The sequence below is a fragment of the Macaca nemestrina genome, chromosome 9 (genome assembly GCF_043159975.1).
Source record: "Macaca nemestrina isolate mMacNem1 chromosome 9, mMacNem.hap1, whole genome shotgun sequence".
Classification (NCBI taxonomy): domain Eukaryota; kingdom Metazoa; phylum Chordata; class Mammalia; order Primates; family Cercopithecidae; genus Macaca; species Macaca nemestrina.
The window spans coordinates 46,209,363-46,232,708 of NC_092133.1; the positions used below are offsets into that span (position 1 = coordinate 46,209,363).

At 40.2% G+C, this 23,346-nt stretch overlaps 1 protein-coding gene across 2 annotated transcripts in view; it reads right to left on the bottom strand.

The window, feature by feature from the left end:
- The window catches only part of LOC105480926 (3'-phosphoadenosine 5'-phosphosulfate synthase 2), a 186,361-nt gene extending 163,254 nt beyond the window's left edge, over positions 1 to 23,107 (bottom strand). For both annotated transcript variants that reach the window (XM_071069539.1, XM_071069538.1), the window contains exon 1: positions 22,943 to 23,107. In XM_071069539.1, the coding sequence (XP_070925640.1) occupies positions 22,943 to 23,092 (150 nt within the window). In that variant the 5' untranslated portion in view covers positions 23,093 to 23,107. The remainder of the gene's footprint in view (positions 1 to 22,942) is intronic.
- Positions 23,108 to 23,346: the final 239 nt, after the last annotated feature.

Below are 23,346 nucleotides of genomic sequence, written 5' to 3' on the forward strand. Positions count from 1 at the left end.
ACCATCTCTCTTACTTAGCACAGTGTCTGGGGCATGTTTGATACATTGAATGGAATATTTAAGTCTTCTAGTGCAAGCCTGGTGGTTCTATTCAAGACCAGACTAATCCTAGGTTTGTGAGTCAAATCAAAAGACATCCAAAGTACTCAGAAAGCTTGAGGCACTTCTATGATCACTTGGAAAATTCTAAAACTGACTAACCATTTAGAACAAATGTGTAATAAGGGGATCTGTTCAAAACATTCAGGTTTCAAGGAAGCAGTTTACTTCACAGACTAGAAGGGGAAAGTTGGCTAATGGGTATGTTTGATTCACCCAGGCTTTAAAATAAACCTTTGCAAAGCTGTGTTCTAAGCTGGTGCCTAAGTCCAGTGGTTTGGATAGTACAGTTGTTCACTTAAATAGATGAAAAGTATAAATACATTGAACATATATCCATCATTTTTACTGCACAAGAAATTTTCTAACAAAATGTATTTTTGAAATATCACTAGAAACTTCAATTGTGGTTTCAACAGGATTTAGAAAATATTTTTGCATATTCATTTGACATAAAAAAATTTCCCCCAAACACAATGAAAATCTACTCGTAACACAGGTTTTCCAGTGAACAAACATATTCTGATGGTGCCTCTGGTTACCATGTGAAGCAGGCTCCCTATTTCTTAAGTTTGTTTTCTCTGGAAATCTTGACAGAGCAATTCTTCCAAAAGATCCATAAGGAGGAAAACAAAACAAAAAACAACTACTTAAGCTCGTCAGTTAACACTGCCAATTTATCACTAGCAAAACTCATTACTCTTACAGTAATTCAGGACATAGGTTACTCAAACAGCCAAAAGCTAAGAAAGTCCTGGGAATTAAACAGTTCTGTGGTTTCCCCTCCATGCTATTTCAACAGTGTCAGATTAAAGTCTCATTTATCGATGATTATTCCAAAATGTTCCATCTCTGAAAGAACAAAGCAAATCATAAGAAAAACTTTATGGAGTAAAATACCATGTCAGGGGGCATAAGGAGAAATGGGAAATAGAGTTAGCAAGGATGAAATTATCAAAGCAACAGTACATCTGCTTTTCTCTGAAATTGGCCTGTAATGGAATGTTACCACATTAGCAGGACTCACTGTTCATTCCACCTAATCAGAACCAGTTGTTTCATGTTATGTTTTATTCCATATTGAGCAACAACAAAGCAAAACTTGAGGCTCCTCAGTGCAGCCTTGAGAAACTGTCCCAGTGAGGCTTGGGTAGCAAACTAGAACTATTAAAAGGAAAATGCTAATTAAATCTCTTCCACATTCAAAGTAAAATTCTCTGATTACTGACCTCAGATTTCAGCTGTTAAAGACAGTCTTCTCTTATGTATAGTAATTGGTTTTGCATCACAGATTTAAGCTTCAGATTAAACTACTGGATGTAGTTTTGTATGTTTCTGTAAGTTTTTGTGTCAGTCTGCTTTGTTATAATATTTCATCTATAAACTTTTGAGCACAACAAACAGTTCTTCGTTTATGTGTCCTTTGGGCTTTTAAATCACAGTTTGAAGGGAGAAAAAGGAAAATAACTTCCTAGTTCTTCTCTAGAGGAATATAATTTCTCACAACTATTTTCTGAGTAAAATGCATTTTAGAAACTGCTCTGTGTCACCCCCATGTGCTATCCTTTGAAAAGATGGAAACAGAAAAAGAGCAGGCTGGATGGTGGCTCACGGTTGTAATCCCAGCACTTTGGGAGGCCAAGGTAGGTGGATCACATGAGACCAGGAGCTAGAGACTCAAGACGGTGAAACCCCATCTCTACCAAAAATACAATAATTAGTCGGGTGTGGTGGTACATGCCTGTTAATCCCAGCTACTTGGGAGGCTGAGGCAGGAGGATCGCTGGAACCTGGGAGGTGGAGGTTGCAGTGAGCTGAGATCGCACCACTACTCTGGCCTGGGCCACACAGCAAGACCATGTCTCAAAAAAATAAAAGAAAAAGAGGAGAGCATTTTTGCTTCTCCCTCCCCTAGAAGCATCTAGCTCTTAGGATATTTATTTTGATTTAATCCATTCATAAACTTTTATTTTTTGGTAGCTATGAATACTGGGCTGGAGGGCAAGCTCCCCAGTAAGGATGTTTTAAAAATCCTAACAGAAATAAATTTAGGTGAGAATAAAAGCATGAAACAAGAGGAGGAAGTTTGAAAGCAGAACATGCATTATGACACTAGCACCAACTAGAAATGTTAAAATGAAAAAAAGTTATTAAAATTAACAAATGCGCTCTTAATAGCAGCTCTTAATAGTTCTTAATAGCAGTTTCTTTACTGCCACAGAGTGGATGAGTAAATTAGAAGGTCAAACAGTTTATCAACCAGAATGTAGCTCAAAGACAAAGAGAATGAAAATACTAATGAAAAGTTCAAAGAGAAAAGGACACATCCAGACACTTCAATATGTACTTAATAGAGTGCCCGAAGCAGAGAACAGAAAAACTAGTGAAGAGGTAACGTTGAAGAGATACTAGCAGATAATGCTTTCAAGGTTGATGATAACGCTTTCAAGGTTGATCTACATTGTAGAGCATGTATGAGTACTTATTCCTTTTATTGCTGAATAATACTCCATTGTATGAATTTACTGCATTATATTTGTCCATTCACCAGCAGATAAACATTTCGGTTTTTTCCACTTTGGGGCTATTATGAGTAATGCTACTGTGAAACACTCATGTACAAGTTTTAAATATCCATGTTTCCAATTTGCATGGGTACACACACACACACACACACACACACCCATGAGTGGAGTTGCTGTGTCATACAGTAACTCTGTGCTTAACTTTGAGGAATTTCCAAACTGTTTTCCAAAGTGGCTGCAACCATCCTACAACCTCACAAGCAATGTGGGTTCTGATTTCTCCATACTCTCATCTCTTTAAAAAAAGACAATAGTCTTTTTTTAAAATAAATTATAGCCACCTGAATGTTTGTGAATTGTATCCCATTGTGGTTTTGATTCGTATTTCATTAATGACTAAGATATTGAGCATCTTTTCCTAAACAACCACACCAAAGTTAGGGCAGGGATACAGCAAGGCCTTGGAAATAACCATTCTACTAGCTGCAGGTGAGTTAAGCTTTTTTTCTTTCATTGCAGACTAATTTCTTGCACATAGCTGCTGCCAGGTCCTACCACCAGAGAGGGACTGCCTCCCTTTCCCAAGGAGTTCTGTTTTGTGTGCCTTGGGTCAGGCACCAAGGACCAGACCAGCCAATAGTGAACAGGAAATCAAGGTAAAGTAAAAACCTGGCAGCTCCCAATGGAATTATATGAATGGAGAGAAGGAAGAGTAATTCCCTAAAACAAAGAGGTGTTATTTCTCATAGAAAGAGGATACTGGTAATATGTAATTACGTATGTGTCCATATCATTTAACTGACTTTGAGGATCAGACAGCATTAGATTTTTGGTCTCTAAATGTTTTATAACGGCCTTTAGTTTAAAGCCTTAAGGTTTTTTGCTGACCTGGACAATTGGTAAATATAAAGAAATACATGGTTATGATCCTTATAATGCATATTGAGGATATTCTTGGTGTTGGCTATTTAAACAATCCACTGTTGCAATAAACGTCAGCATCATTCTGTTTATACATTAACTCTGATGAACTTTGCCAAAAAGGTTTCTGATGAAACCTTGACTCAGAGGTCACAATCTGGTAACCCATAGGCCTGATATTACCTTAAGAAATTTATTGTTTGGTTCATATAGTGTTGTCATTTTCTGAAATCTGAACTGGTTTCCTGTACTAAAAAAAATCTGTGAATTTCATATAGAAATCTGGATTCCCAGCTTTTCTTAAAAAAATGATTTATGCTATCAAGACACATATGCACACATGTTTATTGCAGCACTATTCACAATAGCAAAGGCATAGAACCAACCCAAATACCCATCAACGATAGACTGGATAAAAAAAATGTGGCACATATACACCATGGAATACTATACAGTCATAAAAACGAATGAGTTCACGTCCTTTGCAGGGACATGGATGAAACTGGAAATCATCATCCTCAGCAAATTAACACAGGAACAGAAAACCAAACACCACATGTTCTCACTCGTAAGTGGGAGTTGAACAATGAGAACATATGGGCACAGGGAGGGGGACATCACACACTAGGGTCTGTTTGGGATGTGGGGGTCTGGGGGAGGGATAGCATTGGGAGCAATACCTAATATAGATGAAGAGTTGATGGGTGCAGCAAACCAGCATGGCCCATGTATACTGATGTAACACACCTGCACATTCTGCACACGTATCCCAGAACTTAAAGTATAATAAAAAAATTTTTTTAATGATTTGGTGGCATGTCCTCAAAACCAATGATCAGGCAGGTGTTCCCACATCAACACAGTGGGGAACTGATGCTGGGGAGGGACCACACCTTAATGAGAGTGTTCATGTTGTAGTTCACCACAGACTCTGGCTGTTCTGCTCCGTACGTGGCTCCTTGACCTCTGCAGGTGTATGAGTTTGTAACCCCTGATTTGAATTGTTTCAGTCACTAGTCATTAATTGTCCTATTAATGACTATTATCAAGCACTAAATCACAGTTTCCCTTTGTTGTGGCCTTGCTGATCATAGAGTGACAGTACATAAATGGAGGATTCACTCACAGCTGAATGAAATACAAATCTAGTTCATAGGCACTTAGAGTTTGTGATCATTTCACTTTCAGACCCTGAAAGTGTAACAGGTCGGGAGATTACTGAGACAACACAAATTCTCCCTGCAAATCCAGGAGACTGTATTAGTTCTTACTGTCTCAAAACAGGTGACTTCTAATTAGCCTTAACCACTTCCTGCTGGAGGATATTTATCTAGTGGTAAACTATAATTCCTTCACCAATTGTCATCAAAAATGTTTTTAGCCTAAAGTACTCTAAACAGTTCCGGTTCTAATGTAAGTCCACAGGGTTATTATGTTACTCTAATCTATTGTGAGAAGTTTAGAATATTGCCCTTGTACCTTCATGAGGGGTTATTCATGAAATAACCTCCGTGTTATTTCAACTCAGTTCCTGAAGACCCCAGAGGCCAAAGTATTGGGCTGTCTTAGCCAGTGACTGCCTTATGTAAACATTGTGCTATATCACCCCATCCCCCTTCAGGAATCAAGGATTTATTCCCTCAGCTGCTGGGAGTGCTGCTGGAGGACAATCCTTAGCCCAGTTTAAACTGCCTCACCCAAGGTCATGCCGCCTCCAAGGCAACCCACATCCAAAGAAGGATCCCTTGAGGATATAAAGTCCTGGCTCCTCTTCCAGGTCCAGTTTAGGACATTTAAATGGCCATCCCAGCCCCAGAGGTCCTTATGGGGTTGCCTGAGGCCTTCCTTGGGACTGTATCTCAGTTGACTTCTGCCTAATCTTGCTTCCTGTCTTCCCTTCCACAGGTGTTGAGTCTAAGCACTCCCTAGCAACCCTAGTCTCCATCTCACAGTCAGCTTTGCAGGAGCCCAAACTGTGAAACTTCTACGAAGAACGTGCTATGGAATGAGGGTGCCACTTCAAAGGGAAAAGGAAGAAACCAGGATCACTGGGCAGAAGGTTCACTATTTTGGAGTTGAGGCAAGTAAGAAAGTAGGGGAACTTTCTAAAAGCCCAGCAGAAAAGCAACTGTTGATTCTCAGCCAAAGCTTTGACAGGGCAGAAGCCAAGCAATATTGATTTCCCTTCCTCCCCTTGTGATTAAAATACTCAAGGACCCAAATAAAAGAGATGAAAAAGTTATAATGGCATTAGAAACTAGAAATACTGCTCAGGTCATCTGCTAGATAGCAGGAAGAATGTCCATGTACCAAAGCCTGGATTGAGAAGCCCAGAGACATAACCAAGGGGCTCTAAGTGAGGGAGAGGTGAAAATGGGTTGAACCGCAGATTGCCAGCAATTAGTCTCCCCTAGGGAGTGGGGGGAAGTTCATTTTGAAGCTCAGAAGCCCAGTCTCCAAAGTTCCAGGGATTGATCTCTTCCAGTGAAAAGACGAATACGCAAAAAGCAACAAGTTATCAGAATGATGGGCTTGCTGCTTTGCATCTCCAGTAGTCCTCTCTAGTATGGAAATGGAAGGCTCAAACACTGACCATTTCCCCAAGATCACAGGCATGGACCAGAGCTGAATACAGCTCTCCCTTTTCAAAGATACTATTTAAAAAGTGGTGAGGGAAGCCTATGAAACATTACAAAATACAAATAGAAAATCTGGTACCCAAGAACACATGTCTGGAAAATACTTCTACAGGAAACCTAATTAATTTTAAAGAACAACATGTCTACACTCTCAAAGGTTTAGGAAGATGTGGATCTTTTGAAATAAAAGAAGAAATATGGAGAAGACTACAAACAAGAAAAAGGAGCTAAGATGGCATCAGAAATCAAAAGAACTGTATGAGATAACGGAGCTGTTGCAAGACCACTATAAATACAATCACACAATTAAGTCATCACACTGATGGAAGAAAACTGAAGCAGTGATTCACAGACTACCTTGAGAAGACCTCCCAATAAGCATTCACAAAGCTGGAAGGCAAAAATATAAATATGTAGGGCAGACACTAGAGAGTCAACAAAAAGACAATAGTTATTCCTAAAACACAGATCAGAACAAAAGCAATAAATTAACAATAAGAGAAAACTTTCCTGGTATGAAGATGTACCACAGAGTGCAGAATTCAAGAGCCCATCATATACCCAGCAAATTAAAAGTCATAGGAAAACTATCAACACCTAGACATATCTTGTTGAACCTTTTTTTTAAAGTTCATTTTTTAAAGTGTTCTATATAAAGAACATTTGACCCACAAAAGAAAAAAATGTAACATTCTTCACCTTTCATTTAGGGGCTGGGATCATGGATTGGAAGGAGGATTATAGAAATAACATGAGTGTCAGTTTGGTCTACTATAGTAACTCTTTGTCAAAGCATGTCCTGGTTTTAGGACTCAGGAGTTGCACCCGATGTCCCCAGTAACTTTTTAGACTTCTCTGACCTGCTCATCCCTTCCCTTTATGCCCTGTAAAGGATGGCTTCCCACCAAGCCATCCTTGTCAGTTGTCAGTCCCATTAAATCTTTACATCGTTTTGGGTTCAGTACAATGGGCCACCATTGAATTGAACTCCACTGTCCACACCTGTGAGGCATCAAATTTACTGGATCATCTGTGGAGTATTTTTCTTTCAATTTGTAGCCGTACCCAGAGGCACTAATTTTCTATTACTAGTCTAACAAATTAGCACAAACTTGCTGGCTTAAAACGATTTACATTTACTCTCTTACAGTTTTGGAGGCCAGAAGTCTGAAACGGGTCTCACTAGATTAACATGAAGGTGTCGGCAGGGCTGTACCTCTTATGGGAGCTCTAGAGAGGAATCTGTTTTCTTCTTTCTTGCTTCCAGAAGCCATGCACATCCCTGGAACGTGGCCCTCTGCCATCTTCAAAGCTGGCGACTGCTGGTAGAGTTTTTATCCCAACACATCACGCTGGCCTTTCCTTCTACCTCCCCTTCCACATTTAAGGACTTTTGTGATTACATCAGGCCCACCTGGATAATCCAGGCTAATCTACCCCTCTCAAAGTCAGTTGATTGGCAAGCTTAATTCCATTTGCTACCTTAATTCTCCTGTGCCAAGTAACCTTTCAGGGCCGTAGACGTTGCTGGGGATCCACAACAGCCTTCTCCAATGTGGCTTCTGGCTACTTTACTTTTCATTAGCACTTCCAGAGAAGGGTGGTGATTGGAAAAAAAAAAAAAAAAAAAAGGCAAAATGAATGGTAATCCCAGCACTCTGGGTGGCTGAGGTGGGAGAATTGCTTGAGCCCAGGAGTTTAAGACCAGCCTGGGCAACATAGTGTCATTAGAGACCCCATCTCTAATGACAACAATAAAAAAGGTAAAATGTCAACATCTCATTTATAATTAATAAAAGTTTGATGAAGGAAGGAAAAACACATGGCAAAAAATAGAGACCTGAGATCAAATCAGTGGTGATTAAATCAGAAAATGTATGGGAAATCCTTTAGACCATCCTTGACTAAGTATTAGTTGATTATGAATCTGAAGTTGATACCCCTGTTCTTTTTATACCATGGCTACGAGAGTGTGGACTTTCATCCATTTTTGCTCAAATGTCACTATTTCACAAAATTCCCATCATCTTCCTCTTTTCCTCCCCACCATCCTTAAAATATTGTTTATATCTTTCAATATGGGAAGGCTGCCATGGAAAACTGTACTTAATTCTTGTGAACCAGGAATCTGCCTTCTGAGCTGAAATTATGAGACCCTGATTCATAATTATTATTTCAATAAGGGGGATTGAAAGAAGGCAAGAAACTACACAGTGAGCAAAGGGTGAAGGGATTCTAGCTATTTGGGAAAATAACCTATATGTAGCATTTGGCAGGCTGCCAAATTAACTACCTCAGGAAGGTCTTAAGACTCATGGCTACATTCTGTCTTTCACTAAAGAATCTTATTGTAAGTTACTCAGATCTTATCATGAGTTCCTCAAAGTGTTGACTTACTGATTAATACATAACCTGCTGATATTGTAAAGACATTGATTTGTTTCTGAATCATTCAGTTTTACTGGTAACCTTGTGCATAAAACACTCTAGCCTATGATGCTGTCACCTGTAGCCAACGGTTGTAATGTCTGCATTGTACCCCCCAGTGAAAAGGACAACTCCAAAATGAGGAGTCTTCCTTTAACAGTTTCTGATAAAAGCATTCTAACTTGTAATGGACTTCGGAACACACCCAACTTCGTTGGTGTGTCTTCCCAGGTCAATCATCAAATTTGGCTTCCAATAAATCTTTATCAAGTTATTTCTGTCTCAACAGCCTTCATTTCAATTGGCAGTGAAGAAAGCAACCTAATTTCTTAAGAAAATAGAGAGTTCCATTTCTACATGTTGCATCAGTTACAATTAGGTTCCGTTGTATATAACAGAAACCCCAATAAAGAGACTTGAACACCTAGTGTTTCTCTTGCATGTAAAATATTTTTAAAATTGGGCAGTTCCAGATTTGTGTGGCAGCTCCACAAATAAAACTATAGTGGTGCCAAGCAAGGTAAATGTTTAATTATTTCCTTTTAATGGTCAATTTTCAAAGTAGGCTGTTAGAGCACTAGCTACCTCTGATGGTGAATAGTTTGTTTTAAATATGTATATTTTCAGTATTATTTTGAACTCACAAATAGTATTACTCAGTATTCAGTATTATTTTGAACTCATAGATTTTTCTATGTTCAATGAGTTTCCACCAATTTTGATGCTTAATTTGTCACATCTATGGCCAGTTAGAAGTCCCTCCAGATTGGCTCCAGTCCTTTTGACATGACCCCATCAGACTGTGAGCATTTTCTTGCTTTCAGCACAAAAATGTGCCAGGGTCATCTTGTACACTCCTGCCCCATACCAGGAGTCAGCCATTTCTTCAAGGTGTCTTGGTTCCTTCTAGTGGGAATGGTATTTAGAGAACATCATCCGGAAACTGCTACTGGGTTATCATTGTTCTTAAACCTTTTCAGTGGGCAGAGCTATGAAATATGTATTTTTTAGAGAGGAAAAAAAATCACAAGTTTATACTAGTATTTCCAATTTAAGTTTAAGATTATAAAGGTTTTACTTAATATCTTTGATTTCAAGTTTCCAGCTAAAAAAAATTGGATACTAACAACATATTTTATGTAAATAGTACCAAAATATAAAACAGTATAACCACCAATAATAAGACTACTGATTTTGCTATGTTTGGAGGTTCAGAAAAAATAAGACTATTAAATATGTTTCACTTCTTTTTGCTTAGTATATACCCTAACCTCCGGTGCTTTAATGTGAAATAATTCTTTTCAGTGTAGTTATGTCATCAACCTGATATACAGGTTATTTTGTTTGTGTTTGCTTTTTTCATCTTAGTGGTTACTTCTTTTCTTTTTGACTTATTTTTGTTTTTTAATTATATAAAGCATTTTCCTAGTCACCAAATGAAAATTTTAAAATGAAGTATATTTAGGAAAGATGGCCAGGCATGGTGGCTCATGCTTATAATCCTAGCACTCTGGGAGGCCGAGGTGAGTGGATCACTTGAGCCCGGGAGTCCAAGACCAGCCTGTGCAACATAGTGAGACCCTGTCTCTACAAAAATTAGAAAAAAATACCCAGCGTTGGCAGTGTGACTTGTAGTCCCAGCTACCAAGGTAGGCTGGGGTGGGAGGATCACCAGAGCCAGGGAGGTTGAGGCTGCAGTGAGTTATGATGGCACCACTGTACCCAAGCCTGGGCAACAGAGTGAGACTCTGTTTCAAAAAATAAATAAACTACTGGGTATATACCCAAAGGAATATAAATAATTGTATTACAAATATTCATGCATGCATATGTTCATTGCAGCACTATTCACAATAGTAAAGACATGGAATCAACACAAATGCCCATCAATGATAGACTGGATAAATAAAATGTGTTACATATACACCACTGAATACTATGCAGCCATAAAAAGAAACGAGATCATGTCTTTTGTAGGGAGATGGATAGAGTTGGAAGCCGTTATCCTCAGCAAACTAATGCAGTAACAGAAAACCAAACACCACATGTCCTGACTTATAAGTGGGAGCTACATCATGAGAACACATGGACACATGGAGGGGAGCAATACACACTGGGGCCTGCTGGGGGTGATGGGGGGAGGCAGAGCATTGGAAAGAATAGCTGATGGATGCTGGGATTAATACCTGGGTGCTGGGTTAATCTGCGCAGCAAACCACCATGACATGCACACCTTCACCTGTGTAATAAACCTGCACATTCTGCACATGAACCCTGGAACTTAAAAGTTGAAGAAAAATAATTAATTAAATAAAAAATAATTTTTAAACAGTCTAATTTTTTCCTTTTGCTCCCTTATATATTTTATTTTTTACTTATCCTTTTATTATTTTTAAAAACATAGACAAATGTTTATATATATATTCAGATTTCCCTCCATTTTTGACACAAAGAATAGCATGTTCTAAATACTGTTCTGCACCTTGCTTTCTTCACTTAAAAATATATTCTAGAGATTACTCCATACCAGTAGATAGAAGTCTTCCTCATTTTTGTGTAAGAGGGGGGTGCTGCCTAGACCATCATATGTTTGTACCATAGTTTATTCAACCAATTCCTTACTTATAGACATTTGTGTTTTTCTTTTGTTATTATAAATAATACTATAATGAAAATCTTGAGTGTATGCTATTATGTCAGTGCACCTTTGGGATAGATTTCTAGAAGTAGGATTGCCGGGACAAAAGATATATACATATATAATATTGCCAGAAATGAACAAATTTCCCTCCATTTGGTTTATTTTTGCATTCTCACCAGCAATGTAGTAGAGAAGCTGTTTTCCTGTAGTACTGCAAATAAAATATGTTGTCATCCTTTTGCATTTTTGCCATTTGACAGATAAGAAGTGATATCTCAGTATAGTTATAGTTTCCATGTCTCTTATTTTGAATGAGGTTGAGCATCTCTTCATATGTTTAAAGGTCACAGGCAACAAATTTTAATTCAAGTGTTTGCTGCTGATGCTGGTATTTTCTTACTTTTAAAGTTAGAGAGAACAGGATGAGTATGATTAGGTACGAAACAAGTTTACATTGAGGCAAAGGTCATGGCCAATGTGTTTCTTAGAGAAAGTTCTATGAAGCTTTCTTTGAAAGATTGCATAGACAAAAAATTTATCCATCAGATTTTAATGTGTATCCATATAGTTTCCTTACAGTGGCATCCACTCATTGAAATTCTTGTCTTTGGCTATGGATTAGATTTACTTGCAGAATTTTAAAAGAAAAAAAGAAAAAAGATGCCTGGGCTTCAAATATCTACCTTTGAATATCTCTGGGATAAGAGCTTGATGGTTATATTTTTTGGTTTTCCATTTTTTTTGTTTAAGCTGAGATGATTCTGTGCAGACAGGCCTGAAAACCAAAAGCATTTGTTCAATAAATATTTATAGGATGCCTACTAAGTGTCAGGGAATGAGCTGGCAGATGGGTGCTGAAGACACAGTAGTAATAAGGCAGACATACTCCTTGCCCTCATGGACTATAGAGACAGCCAAAAAACACTGAATAAACTCACACTAAGTTGTCCTAAATACTATGAAAGCACAGTGGGTTGAGATAGAGAATAGCAAGAAGAAATGCTTTTTGATAGGATGGTCAGAGAATGTTTCCCTGAGATGATATTAAAGCTGATTTGCAGAAGCAAAATAGGCTTTGGGCCAGATAGACCTAAATGTTTAAGGGCTATTAGAACATGTATAGAATTATTATAAAGTACTGTGCTCAGAACCTGGTTCACAGTAAATAGCAGCTACAATGATGATAATGATAATGATGATACTTTCTGTTCATCCAGATCTTTAAGTCCCATTTCAGTCCAAACTGCTTTATTAAGCCTGCCTTGGTGAATGCAGCCGACACTGATTTATTCATTCATCAAACGTTTATGGGGCACTCACTGTTTGCAAGGTACTCTTCTATGCACTGGGGATACAGTGGTGAAACCAACCAAGACTTCATAGAACATATATTCCATGAAGTGACTCAATTTGACAATTATCTATCATCTTTTCTCCAGACTTTTCCAATAGGATTACAAACTCTTGAAGGTCAGACATGTTTGCTTTTGAACACCTCCCCATAGTTTCAGGCATAGACTGTGTTCTGTAGAGTGGTAGACTCAGCGACCTTTCAGCTGGTCCAGTATGTACCATTCACCCACCAGCAAAAGAATCTTAGACCTGGCAGTGCTATTAGGAGAGAAGAGAATAGATTCAGAGTCTGACATATTAAGGGCCTGAAAGCAAGATTTATACTTTGAAAAGAGGCCAAGAACCATACCATTTCAGTCTGCTGAAAAGTTGTAACATGCCTGCTATGGTCTGAATGTCCCTTCCAAAACTCATGTTGAAATTTCATTCCCAATGGGGCAGTATTGACAGGTGAAGCCTTTAAGAGGTGATTGGGGCTAGGTGAGGTGGCTCATGCCTATAATCCCAGCACTCTGGGAGGCTGAGGTGGGCAGATCACTTGAGCCCAGGAGTTTGAGACCAGTGTGGGCAACATGGTAAAACCCCATCTCTACAAAAAATATAAAAATTAGCTGGGCATGGTGGTACACACCTGTGGTTCCAGCTATTTGGGAGGCTGAGGTGGGAGGATCACCTGAGGCCAAGGAGGTCAGAGCTGCAGTGAGCTGTGATCGTGCCACTGCACTTTAGCTGACAGAATGAGACACTGTCTCAAAAAAAAAAAAAAAAAAAAAAAAGAGGTGATTGGGTCATGAGGCTCTGCCCTCATGAATGGATTAATCCGTAATAACCCATTAATCCACGAATCCATTCATCTATTCATGCTTAATGAGTTGATGGGTTAATGGGTTATCATGAGCATGAGACTAGTGGCCTTATAAGCAGAGAAAGAGAAACCTGAGCTAGCAAGCTCAGCCCCTAGCCATGTGATGTCCTGTGCCTCCTCTGGATTCTGCAGAGGATCCCTACCAGCAAGAAAAGAAAGCTCTCATTGGTTGCACCCTCTTGACCTTGGACTTCCCAGCCTCCAGAACTGTAAGAAATAAATTTCATTTCTTATGAACTGCTCCATTTCAGGTATTCTGATATAAACAGAAAATGGACTAAGACAGTACCAAACTCAGATCCTGTTGGTACAGGCTTCAAGCAATTGGTTCTTACAAACTTGTTGATTTTGTTTTTGTTAACCAACCTCATGAAAATTCTTTTTAAGAGAATATATTAATCAATCCTGGATAAGCTTCTGGATTTCTAAAATTAACTAATTTTCTTCGCCTTTCCTACCATTCCCCCCTGCCCCCACATATGTACATCCACAGCCACATACTTTGTAGAGTTTATTCTTTTGTTTCAAAACTCCAATTTCTTCCAAGCCAGTGCTTCTCCAGCATAAAAATCACTGATCATACCAATAATTTATCGAGTTACAGTTCACCCAACTTATTAAGTATGTCCTATGTAATATTTGGGACATACTTAGACTTAAAAAGTAAAAAGTTATTTGTTATGCAAAGTCAAACCACAGTGAGATACCATCTCATACCAATCAGAATGGCTATTGTGAAAAAGTCAAAAACAACAGATGCTGAAAAGGCTGCAGTGAAAAGGGAATGCGTTATACACTGTTGGTGGGAGTGTAAATTACTTCAGCCACTGTGAAAAACAGTTTGGACATTTCTCAAAGAAATTAAAACAGAACTACCATTTGATCCAGCAATCCCATTACTGGGTATGTATTCCAAGGAAAAGAAATCATTCTACCAAAAAGACATGTGTACTCATATGTTTATTGCAGTACTATTCACAATAGCAAAGACATGGAACCAACCTAGGTGCCCATCAATGGTGGAGCATAAAGAAACTGTTGTATGTGTATACCATGGAATACTACACTGCCATAAAAAAAAAATTATGTCTTTTGCAGCGACATGGATGCAGCCAGAAGTCATTATTTAATTTGTAAACACCCTACCAATTATTTTCTTTATGATCCCAGTTTGCTGTGACCTTTGACATAGTTGTAGCTCGTATTATTGCCCAATTATCTTGAATGGAGCATCTGAGAACGAATCAGTTTCAGAAAACATTCATAAATGTCTGGAAGGCAAGGAGGGAGATGTGAAGAAAATCTGAGCCTCCCTTTTCTAGTTCAACAAAGTTAAAACCAGTTCTTTTGAGAAGCCAAATTTGTGTGAAAAATAAAGTCATTTTATTTGCTAAAGATGTGTTTGGCATATAAGGTTGTTATTCCTTAAAATGTTTCCTTAAATATACTCTAGAGACTTTTTTTAAAAATCATCTAAAAGTTCATTACAATTCTGACAAATACAGAGCTTCTCTCTGTCTTTTCCTCCTTCACAGACAGACACTAGTGATTTCCAAGGGCACCCAATTAGATTACTGAAAAGAAATATGGTATTCTTGTCCTTTGGCTGACCCACTCATTATTTTGGCTGGAAACTTGTTTTTAGTGCCAGCAAACCATGATTTCACTGAGAACAAATATACTATTCCCTCTGGCTATGAGTTGTCCCACCACGTTCACTTTCTTCAGCTCTCTTGCTGAAACTTTCTAGATTAAAATAATTATTGGGTCAATAGGTTGTTTCCAAAATTATCCATAAATGCTACAAAAGGTTGCTATTTACACTGGTCAGTAAATGTTTTAGAAACAACTGGCAAACTGGGAAACTCAGATATGGATAAATCTATGAAGACAAATAACAATTAAACCCAAATGGCAACTCTCTAGGCAGAAGTACTAAAATATAAACACTCCACCCAGGAAAATATCGAATTTATTCTTTCATGCTGAAGAAATGACTGATGTGATTTGGTGTGTGACTTGATGACAACGTGAACAAGCTTTAAGTCAAAAGGAAAGCTGATGGTGGCATCCTAGCCCTGCTGTGTGGGTGTGTTCTTCAAGGTTGATGAACTTCCTTCCACCCTCAGGAGCAAATTCCTTGTACGTAGCAGTCAGGTTGAACCGCAGTAAGCAGCTGTTGGCTTTTCCTTAGTATGCATGTGAGGAGGAGAGAGACAAACATGATGGGTAGGAACACTGGCTCCAGAGTCAGACTGCTGAACTTGTCTCCTAGAATTTGGGCAGATTCGGACTTTGGACAAGGTACTTCTTGATGAGCCTCATTTCCTCATCTGTAAATAGAAATCATAATAGTATGGACCTTGGGGGTTACTGCGAGAATCTGAGACTGTAAGTGAAAGACGTAGACCAGGGCCAAGCACAGAGTAAGCACATGATCTGTTAGCTTCTCCTGCTGTTCTTTCTTGCCTGTCAGCGCAACTGAAATGAATGGGACAGTAAGCCGGCATGCGGATGGACTATCTTCCAGTTTCTGACCACAGCCTTCCCTCAGACAGATTTTCATGAATAAGTAAGTCATAGTGTAAAGGAGCAGAGATTTACATAGAGAGGGAGGGATGGCAAGGACTCAGGATTTCAAACACCTCTCTCCTTTTCCTTCCCTTCCCTGGGACCCCTTCCCTCCTTAGGTTCTTGAGAGAAACAAAAACAACAGCACAAAGGCCAAAGCCAAGAAAATACATGTGATAAGACTTTGACCTGAACTCCCGTGCAGACCATGGTGAGCTGAACAGGACCATGTGGAAGATCCCTTTCACATGGCTGAAGGCAGGGCTAGGACCTAGGAAAAAAGCAGTTCTTCCAGCCCCTTCCTCCCAAAGCCCAAATCCTGGTTCCCTGGATCTGACTACTCTCACAGTAAGAAAAAAGGGACTCTAGAAATAACTGGCACGTTAGCAAAGGGGTGACATGTTCTAGAGAGCAGGCGTGCCTCACCTACAGCCCCACTGGTCTAGGCATTCTCAGGAGGTGAGTGAGAGCCTTGGGACTCCTGGCCTGGATACACCCACCATAGGGAGAGGAAAAGCCAGAAGACAGAGTTGGGAGCAGCCATCTTACCAGGCTCAGAACTTTACCTCCTTCAATTCATTCAACACATATGTTGTCCCTTCATATCCATGGGGGATTGCTTCCAGGACCTCCCATGGCTAACAAAATCCAGATGCTCAAGTCTCTGATATAAGATGCTGCCATATTTGCATATAACCTATGTACATCCTCCCATATCCTCTAAATCATCTCTAGATTACTTATACCTAATAAAATGTAACTGCTATGTAAATATTGTTACACTGTATTGTTTAGGGAATAATGACAAGAAAACAAAGTCTGTACATATTCAGTATAAATGCACTTTTTTTTTTTTTTGAGACAGGGTCACACCCCATCGCCCAGGATGGAGTGCAGCGACATGATTGCAGCTCACTGCAGTCTCATTCTCCCCAGCTCAAGCAATTCTCCTGCCTCAGCCTTCTGAGTAGCTGGGCTATAAGCATGCACCACCATGTCTGGCTGATTTTTTAAATTTAATTTTTAGTAGAGACAGGGTCTTGCGATGTTGCCCAGGCTGGACTCAAACTCCTGAGCTCAAGCTATCCTCCTGCCTCAGCATCTCGAAGTGTTGAGATTACAGGTGTGAGCCACCGTGCCCAGTCCCGACTATATTTTATTGAGCCCCTATTATGTGCTAGGCACTGGTTGTAAATGCTGAAACCCCAAGGGTGACCCCAATTGAAGTAAATTCACTACAACCACAAAGAGGATTCAAGTCCTTGACTCCTTGCACCTCAAACCTGCCCCCTACTCAGTCAGAGCTTAACTCCATCTGTCTTCATGTTAATGCCTTTGTCTTTGACCCTGACCCACCCCCAGGCAGGGTATCAAAGAGAGGAGAAGAGGAAGCAAAAGGGAAGTTTAAGCATCCACGGCCAGCAAATAAAAGAGGGCACCAACAGAGGATGTGTTCTCCATGGTTTCAGTTTTGTCACAGCTAGGGTCAGGAGGCTCTGACCCAAGTGAGTATTGCTCTCACAAGGCCACTCTAGATTTTGACTCAAGGAATAAAATCCTCAGCCCCTGCCCCTCAGTTCCAAGTCATTATAAAGCAGGAAATTTCCCCTGACCCCTTCGTGGGTGGAAACTGGAGTGTGGGTGGAAACTGGAGTGTGGGTGCTGGGGATAGCTGGCTATTTAGGTGCCAGTTGGGGCAAACTCCACTCACTCGAATCCACTGCACTGAACCCCTCACAGGAGGGAGCATGCAGGTGAGTAGGTACAGGAGCTGGGTGAGTGCTTTTGGGCAACAGCAGGAGCAAAACTCCACGCAGGCCCTGTGGCAGCATCTAGAGGGAGGGACCCATGACCCCCGAAGTCCCAGAGAGCATGTGTTACATTGCTCTTTTAGTTTTGCTGTTTTTGGACAGCTTACGTGTTAAATAGCTCAGTGGACCCTCTGTCTTTTTGCATGTGGTGGTTGCTCTCCACCAGTGAGGGCAGAGGGTCAGTGTGACGGCCTTTAGCATCCACACCTGTGGCACCCAAGCTCTTGTTTGGCATCCAGGAAAAATCAGGTCACATGCATGAATTCAAGGGTGGTAAATATGGAGGATTTTATTGCTGATGAAAGTGGCTCTCAGTGGAAAGGGAATGGAGCAGGAAGGTGATCTTCCCCCAGAGTCTGGATGGCCAGACTCCTCTCCGAAGCAACGTGGTCAAGCCATCCCTCTGAAGTCAAGCTGCCTCTCTCCAACATCCAACTGTAGTCTCTTACATCCAGCTGCTTCTCCTCTTCTCTGCTTTGTCAGTGGAGCCTGGAGTTTTTATGGGCATAGCATGGGGGGTGGGGTGGGCCATAAGTGGTTTTGGAAAAGGTAACATTCACAAGAGAAAACAGGAATGCATGTTCTCACTTTGGGCTACAGTTCCAGGCTTGAGGGTGGGACCCTCACCGGGGACCTGCCCTCTTCTGCCTAGAATTTCCTTGCCTTCTGTCCCTATCAATTACAAACTCTACACTCTGACACTGGGCTGTCATCTGGTCCAAGATAGAAAATTAGCAGCTGATCTCAATTGGGGGAAAAGTGATTGATACAAGACAGAAGAAATTCAGGTATATAGCCTGCATTTGTTTGCTTTAGGAAATGATTTGCATGATTTACAGCACAAGCAGGAAAATTTTAACATAGGATTAGACAGAAGCAGTAATAATCAACTCAGTGCCTCAAGGCACAGTACAGGGCAAGTGCGAGGGACAAAAGATGTCCCACTGGAAGCTGCTGAGACAAATTCAAAAATCATCTCTTTGATGATCTCAATAGATGCAGAAGTGGTCTTCAATAAAATTCAACACCCCTTCCTACTAAAAACACTCAATATACTAGGTATTGATGGAACATATCTCAAAATAGTAAGAGCTATTTATGACAGACCCACAGCCAGTATCATACTGAATGGGCAAAAGCTGGAAGCATTCCCTTTGAAAACTGGCACAAGACACGGATGCCCTCTCTCACCACTCCTATTCAACACAGTATTGGAAGTTCTGGCCAAAGGAATCAGACAAGATAAATAAATAAAGTGTATTCAAATAGGAAGAGAGGAAGTCAAATTATCTCTGTTTGCAGATGACATGATTATATATTTAGAAAACCCCATCATCTCAGCCCAAAAACTCCTTCAGCTGATAAGCAACTCCAGCAAAGTCTCAGGATACAAAATCAATGTGCAAAAATTGCAAGCATTCCTATACATCAATAATAGAGAGCCAAATCATAAGTGAACTCCCATTCACAATTACTACAAAGAGAAGAAAATACCTAGGAATACAACTTATAAGGGGTGTGAAGGACCTCTTCAAGGAGAAAGAACTACAAACCACTGCTCAACGAAATAAAAGAGGACACAAACAAATGGAAGAACATCCCATGCTCATGGATACAAAGAATCAATATTGTGAAAATGGCCAAACTGCCCAAAGTAATTTATATATTCTATGCTATTCCCATCAAGCTACCATTGACTTTCTTCACAGAATTAGAAAAAACTACTTTAAATTTCATATGGAACCAAAAAAGAGCCCATATAGCCAAGAAAATCCTAAGCAAAAAGAACAAAGCTGGAGGCATCACACTGCCTGACTTCAAACTATACTACAAGGTTACAGTAATCAAAACAGCATGGTACTAGTACCAAAACAGAGATATAGACCAATGGAATAGAACAGAGGCCTCAGAAATAACACCACACATCTACAACCATCTGATCTTTGACAAACCTGACAAAAACAAGCAACAGGGAAAGGATTCCCTATTTAATAAATGGTGTCCAGAAAACTGGGTAGCCATATGCCAAAAACTGAAACTGGATCCCTTCTTTATACTTTATACAAAAATTAATTCAAGATGGATTAAAGAGTTAAATGTAAGACCTAAAACCATAAAAACCCTACAAGAAAACCTAGGCAATACCATTCAGGACCTAGGCATAGGCAAAGACTTCATGAATAAAACACCAAAAGCAATGGCAACAAAAGCCTAAGTTGACAAATGGCATCTAATTAAACTAAAGAGTTTCTGCACAGCAAAAGAAACTATCATCAGAGTGAACAGGCAACCTACAGAATGGAAGAAAATTTTTGCAATCTATCCATCTGACAAAGGGCTAATATCCAGAATCCACAAGAAACTTAAATAAATTTACAAGAAAAAAACAAACAACCCCATCAAAAAGTGGGCAAAGGATATGAACAGATACTTTTCAAAAGTGCGGTCAACAAACAAGAAAAAAAGCTCATCATCACTGGCCATTAGAGAAATGCAAATCAAAACCTCAATGAGATACCATCTCAGGCCAGTTAGAATGGTAATCATTCAAAAGTCAGGAAACAACAGATAGTGGAGGGGATGTGAAGAAATAGGAAGGCTTTTACACTGTTGGTGGGAGTGCAAATTAGTTCAACCATTGTGGAAGACAGTGTGGAGATTCCTCAAGGATCTAGAATTAGAAATACCATTTGACCCAGCAATCCCATTACTGGGTATATACCCAAAGAATTATATATCATTCTACTATAAAGAACATGCATACTTACATTTTTTGCAGTACTATTGACAATAGTAAAGACTTGGAATCAACCGAAATGCCCATCAATGATAGACTGGAGAAAGAAAACACAGCACACATACACCACAGAATACTATGCAGTCATAAAAAAGAATGAGTTCCTGTCCTTTGCAGGGACATGGATGAAGCTGGACACCATCATTCTCAGCAAACTAACACAGAAACAGAAAACCAAACACCGTATATTCTCACTTATAAGTAGGAGTTGAACAATGAGAACATATGGGCACAGGCAGGGGAACATCACATACCTCCCTGTCAGGGGGTGGGGAGCAAGGGGAGGGATAGCATTAGGAGAAATACCTAATGTAGATGATGGGTTGATGGGTGCAGCAAACCACCATGGCACATGTATACGTATGTAACAAAGGTGCATGTTCTGCATACGTGTATCCCAGAACTTAAAGTATAATAAAAAATAATAATAATCTCTCTGGTTTAATTAGTAAATAGCATACAACAGATTTTCTTTCCCCCAAGTCCTTCTTTGATGATGTGGTAATGTTACAGGTAGTTAGGCATGAGCGGGTCAGGAGAGGACTCTCCCCACCACCCACTGAAATGTTGGGTGATGGTTCGGCAATTATTGCATTGACTCTCTAAATGTGATAAATTGGCCGCCAGTACTAGGAAGAGGCTAGTTCCTGACAGTCCACACCTATTAACATTAAAGTGTTAATTAAAGGCAGACTCCAGGGAGAAGAAATTTCCTGGGCATGCACATTAAGAGACAAAAATGGCAAAGTATGATCTTCTGGGTACACTCCACCAGAAAAAGGAAGAAGGCCTCAGATGGGCATGTGTACAACTTCCTAAACACATTGTGTGTTCCCACTTCCCTAGGGTAAGGAGAGCTCTGCACATGCGGGCGGGCAGCCCACCCTAAAAGGAGAATCACCGGAAAGAGGCGATCCTGTAAAAGTCCTAGGATCATGGTTAAAGGGGGGGCACTTGACCTCTCTCTCTTTAACCTTCACGTGCCCTCTTGGATCTCTTCCAAGTGAACTTTCCTTTTTTTTTCCTGTTCTAAGACCTTTTAAATAAACTTCCATTCCTGTTCTGAAACTTGCCGAGGTCTCTTTTTCTGCTTTATGCCCCTCAGTCGAATTCTTTCTTCTGAAGAGGCAAGAATTGAAGTTGCTGCAGATGCATACAGATTTCCCACCAGTAACTCAGGGTAATTCTGATCTCTGCCACTGCTCACGGTAATTGTAATTGTTTTTCTGATCCAAGACCCATCCCCTAATGCTCATCTTTTCCAGTTCTACATCAGGCATGTTGTTTGCATTGATTATTTATTGTCCGTTTTCAGAGATAATCTGTGCTAAAAAGCTTTCTGCCCTTTGTTGTTTGCATAAGAACTAATTTTTCTGTCCAAGGGGTTCTATTTTCAAAACCTTATCCAATCTTGTGTTTGGAATTCCAGAAAGTAGTATAAGAGCTAGCTCTGCCTGCAAGAAACATTAGCGAAATCCCCAACTTTCTAGTTAGAGGAATAAAATAGGCAGATATGGCATGCCATGGATTGGGTTTCTTGATTCTGCGCTGTGTTCGCGATGAGGATAGTTATGACATATGGCAGAACCAGCCCTTGTGTCAGAAAACAGAAAACGTGGGTTCCTGAAGGAGTGGCCTGCCCCTCCACACCTGTGGGCATTTTTCGTCAGGTGGAACGAGAGACTTGAGAAAAGAAAGAGACACAGAGACAAAGTATAGAGAAAGAAAAGTGGGCCCAGGGGACCAGCGCTCAGCATAGGGAGGACCTGCACCGGAACTGTGTCTCTGAGTTCCCTCAGTATTTATTGATCATTATTTTTACCGTCTCAGAGAGGGGGATGTGGCAGGACAATAGGGTAATAGTGGGGAGAGGGTCAGCAGGAAAACATGTGAACAAAGATCTCTGTGTCATAAATAAGTTTAAGGAAAGGTGCTGTGCCTTGATGTGCATGTATACAAACATCACAAACATTTTAGTGCATTAAAGAGCAGCACTGCCGCTAGCACATCTCACCTCCAGTCTCACCTCCAGTCTCACCTCCAGCCCTACCGTTTTCTCCTGTCTCAGTAAATACAACATACAATCAGGTTTTACACCGAGACATTCCATTGCCCAGGGAGGAGCAGGAGACAGATGCCTTCCTCTAACTCAACTGCAAACAGGCCTTCCTCTTTTACTAATCCTTCTCAGCCCAGACCCTTTACGGATGTCGGGCTATGGGACGGTCAGGTCTTTCCCTTCCCACGAAGCCATATTTCAGACTATCACATAGGGAGAAACCTTGGACAATACCTGGCTTTCCTGGGCAGAGGTCCCTGCGGCCTTCACGCAGTGTTTGTGTCCCTGGGTACTTGAGATTAGAGAATGGTGATGACTTTCAACAAGCATACTGCCTGCAAGCACTTGTTTAACAAAGCACATCCTGCACAGCCCTGAATCCATTAAACCTTGAATAAACACAGCACATGTCTCTGCAAGCACAGGGTTGGGGCTAGGGTTACAAATTAACAGCATCTCAAGGCAGAAGAATCTTTCTTAGTACAGAACAAAATGGAGTCTCTATGTCTACTTCTTCCTACATAGACACAGTAACAGTCTGATCTCTCTTTCTTTTCCCCACAGGTTCCAAGTCCCCTATACTACAAATTATCTGAGTAAACCTGAATATAGTCATAGGTTGTAGGCTACATAAACCT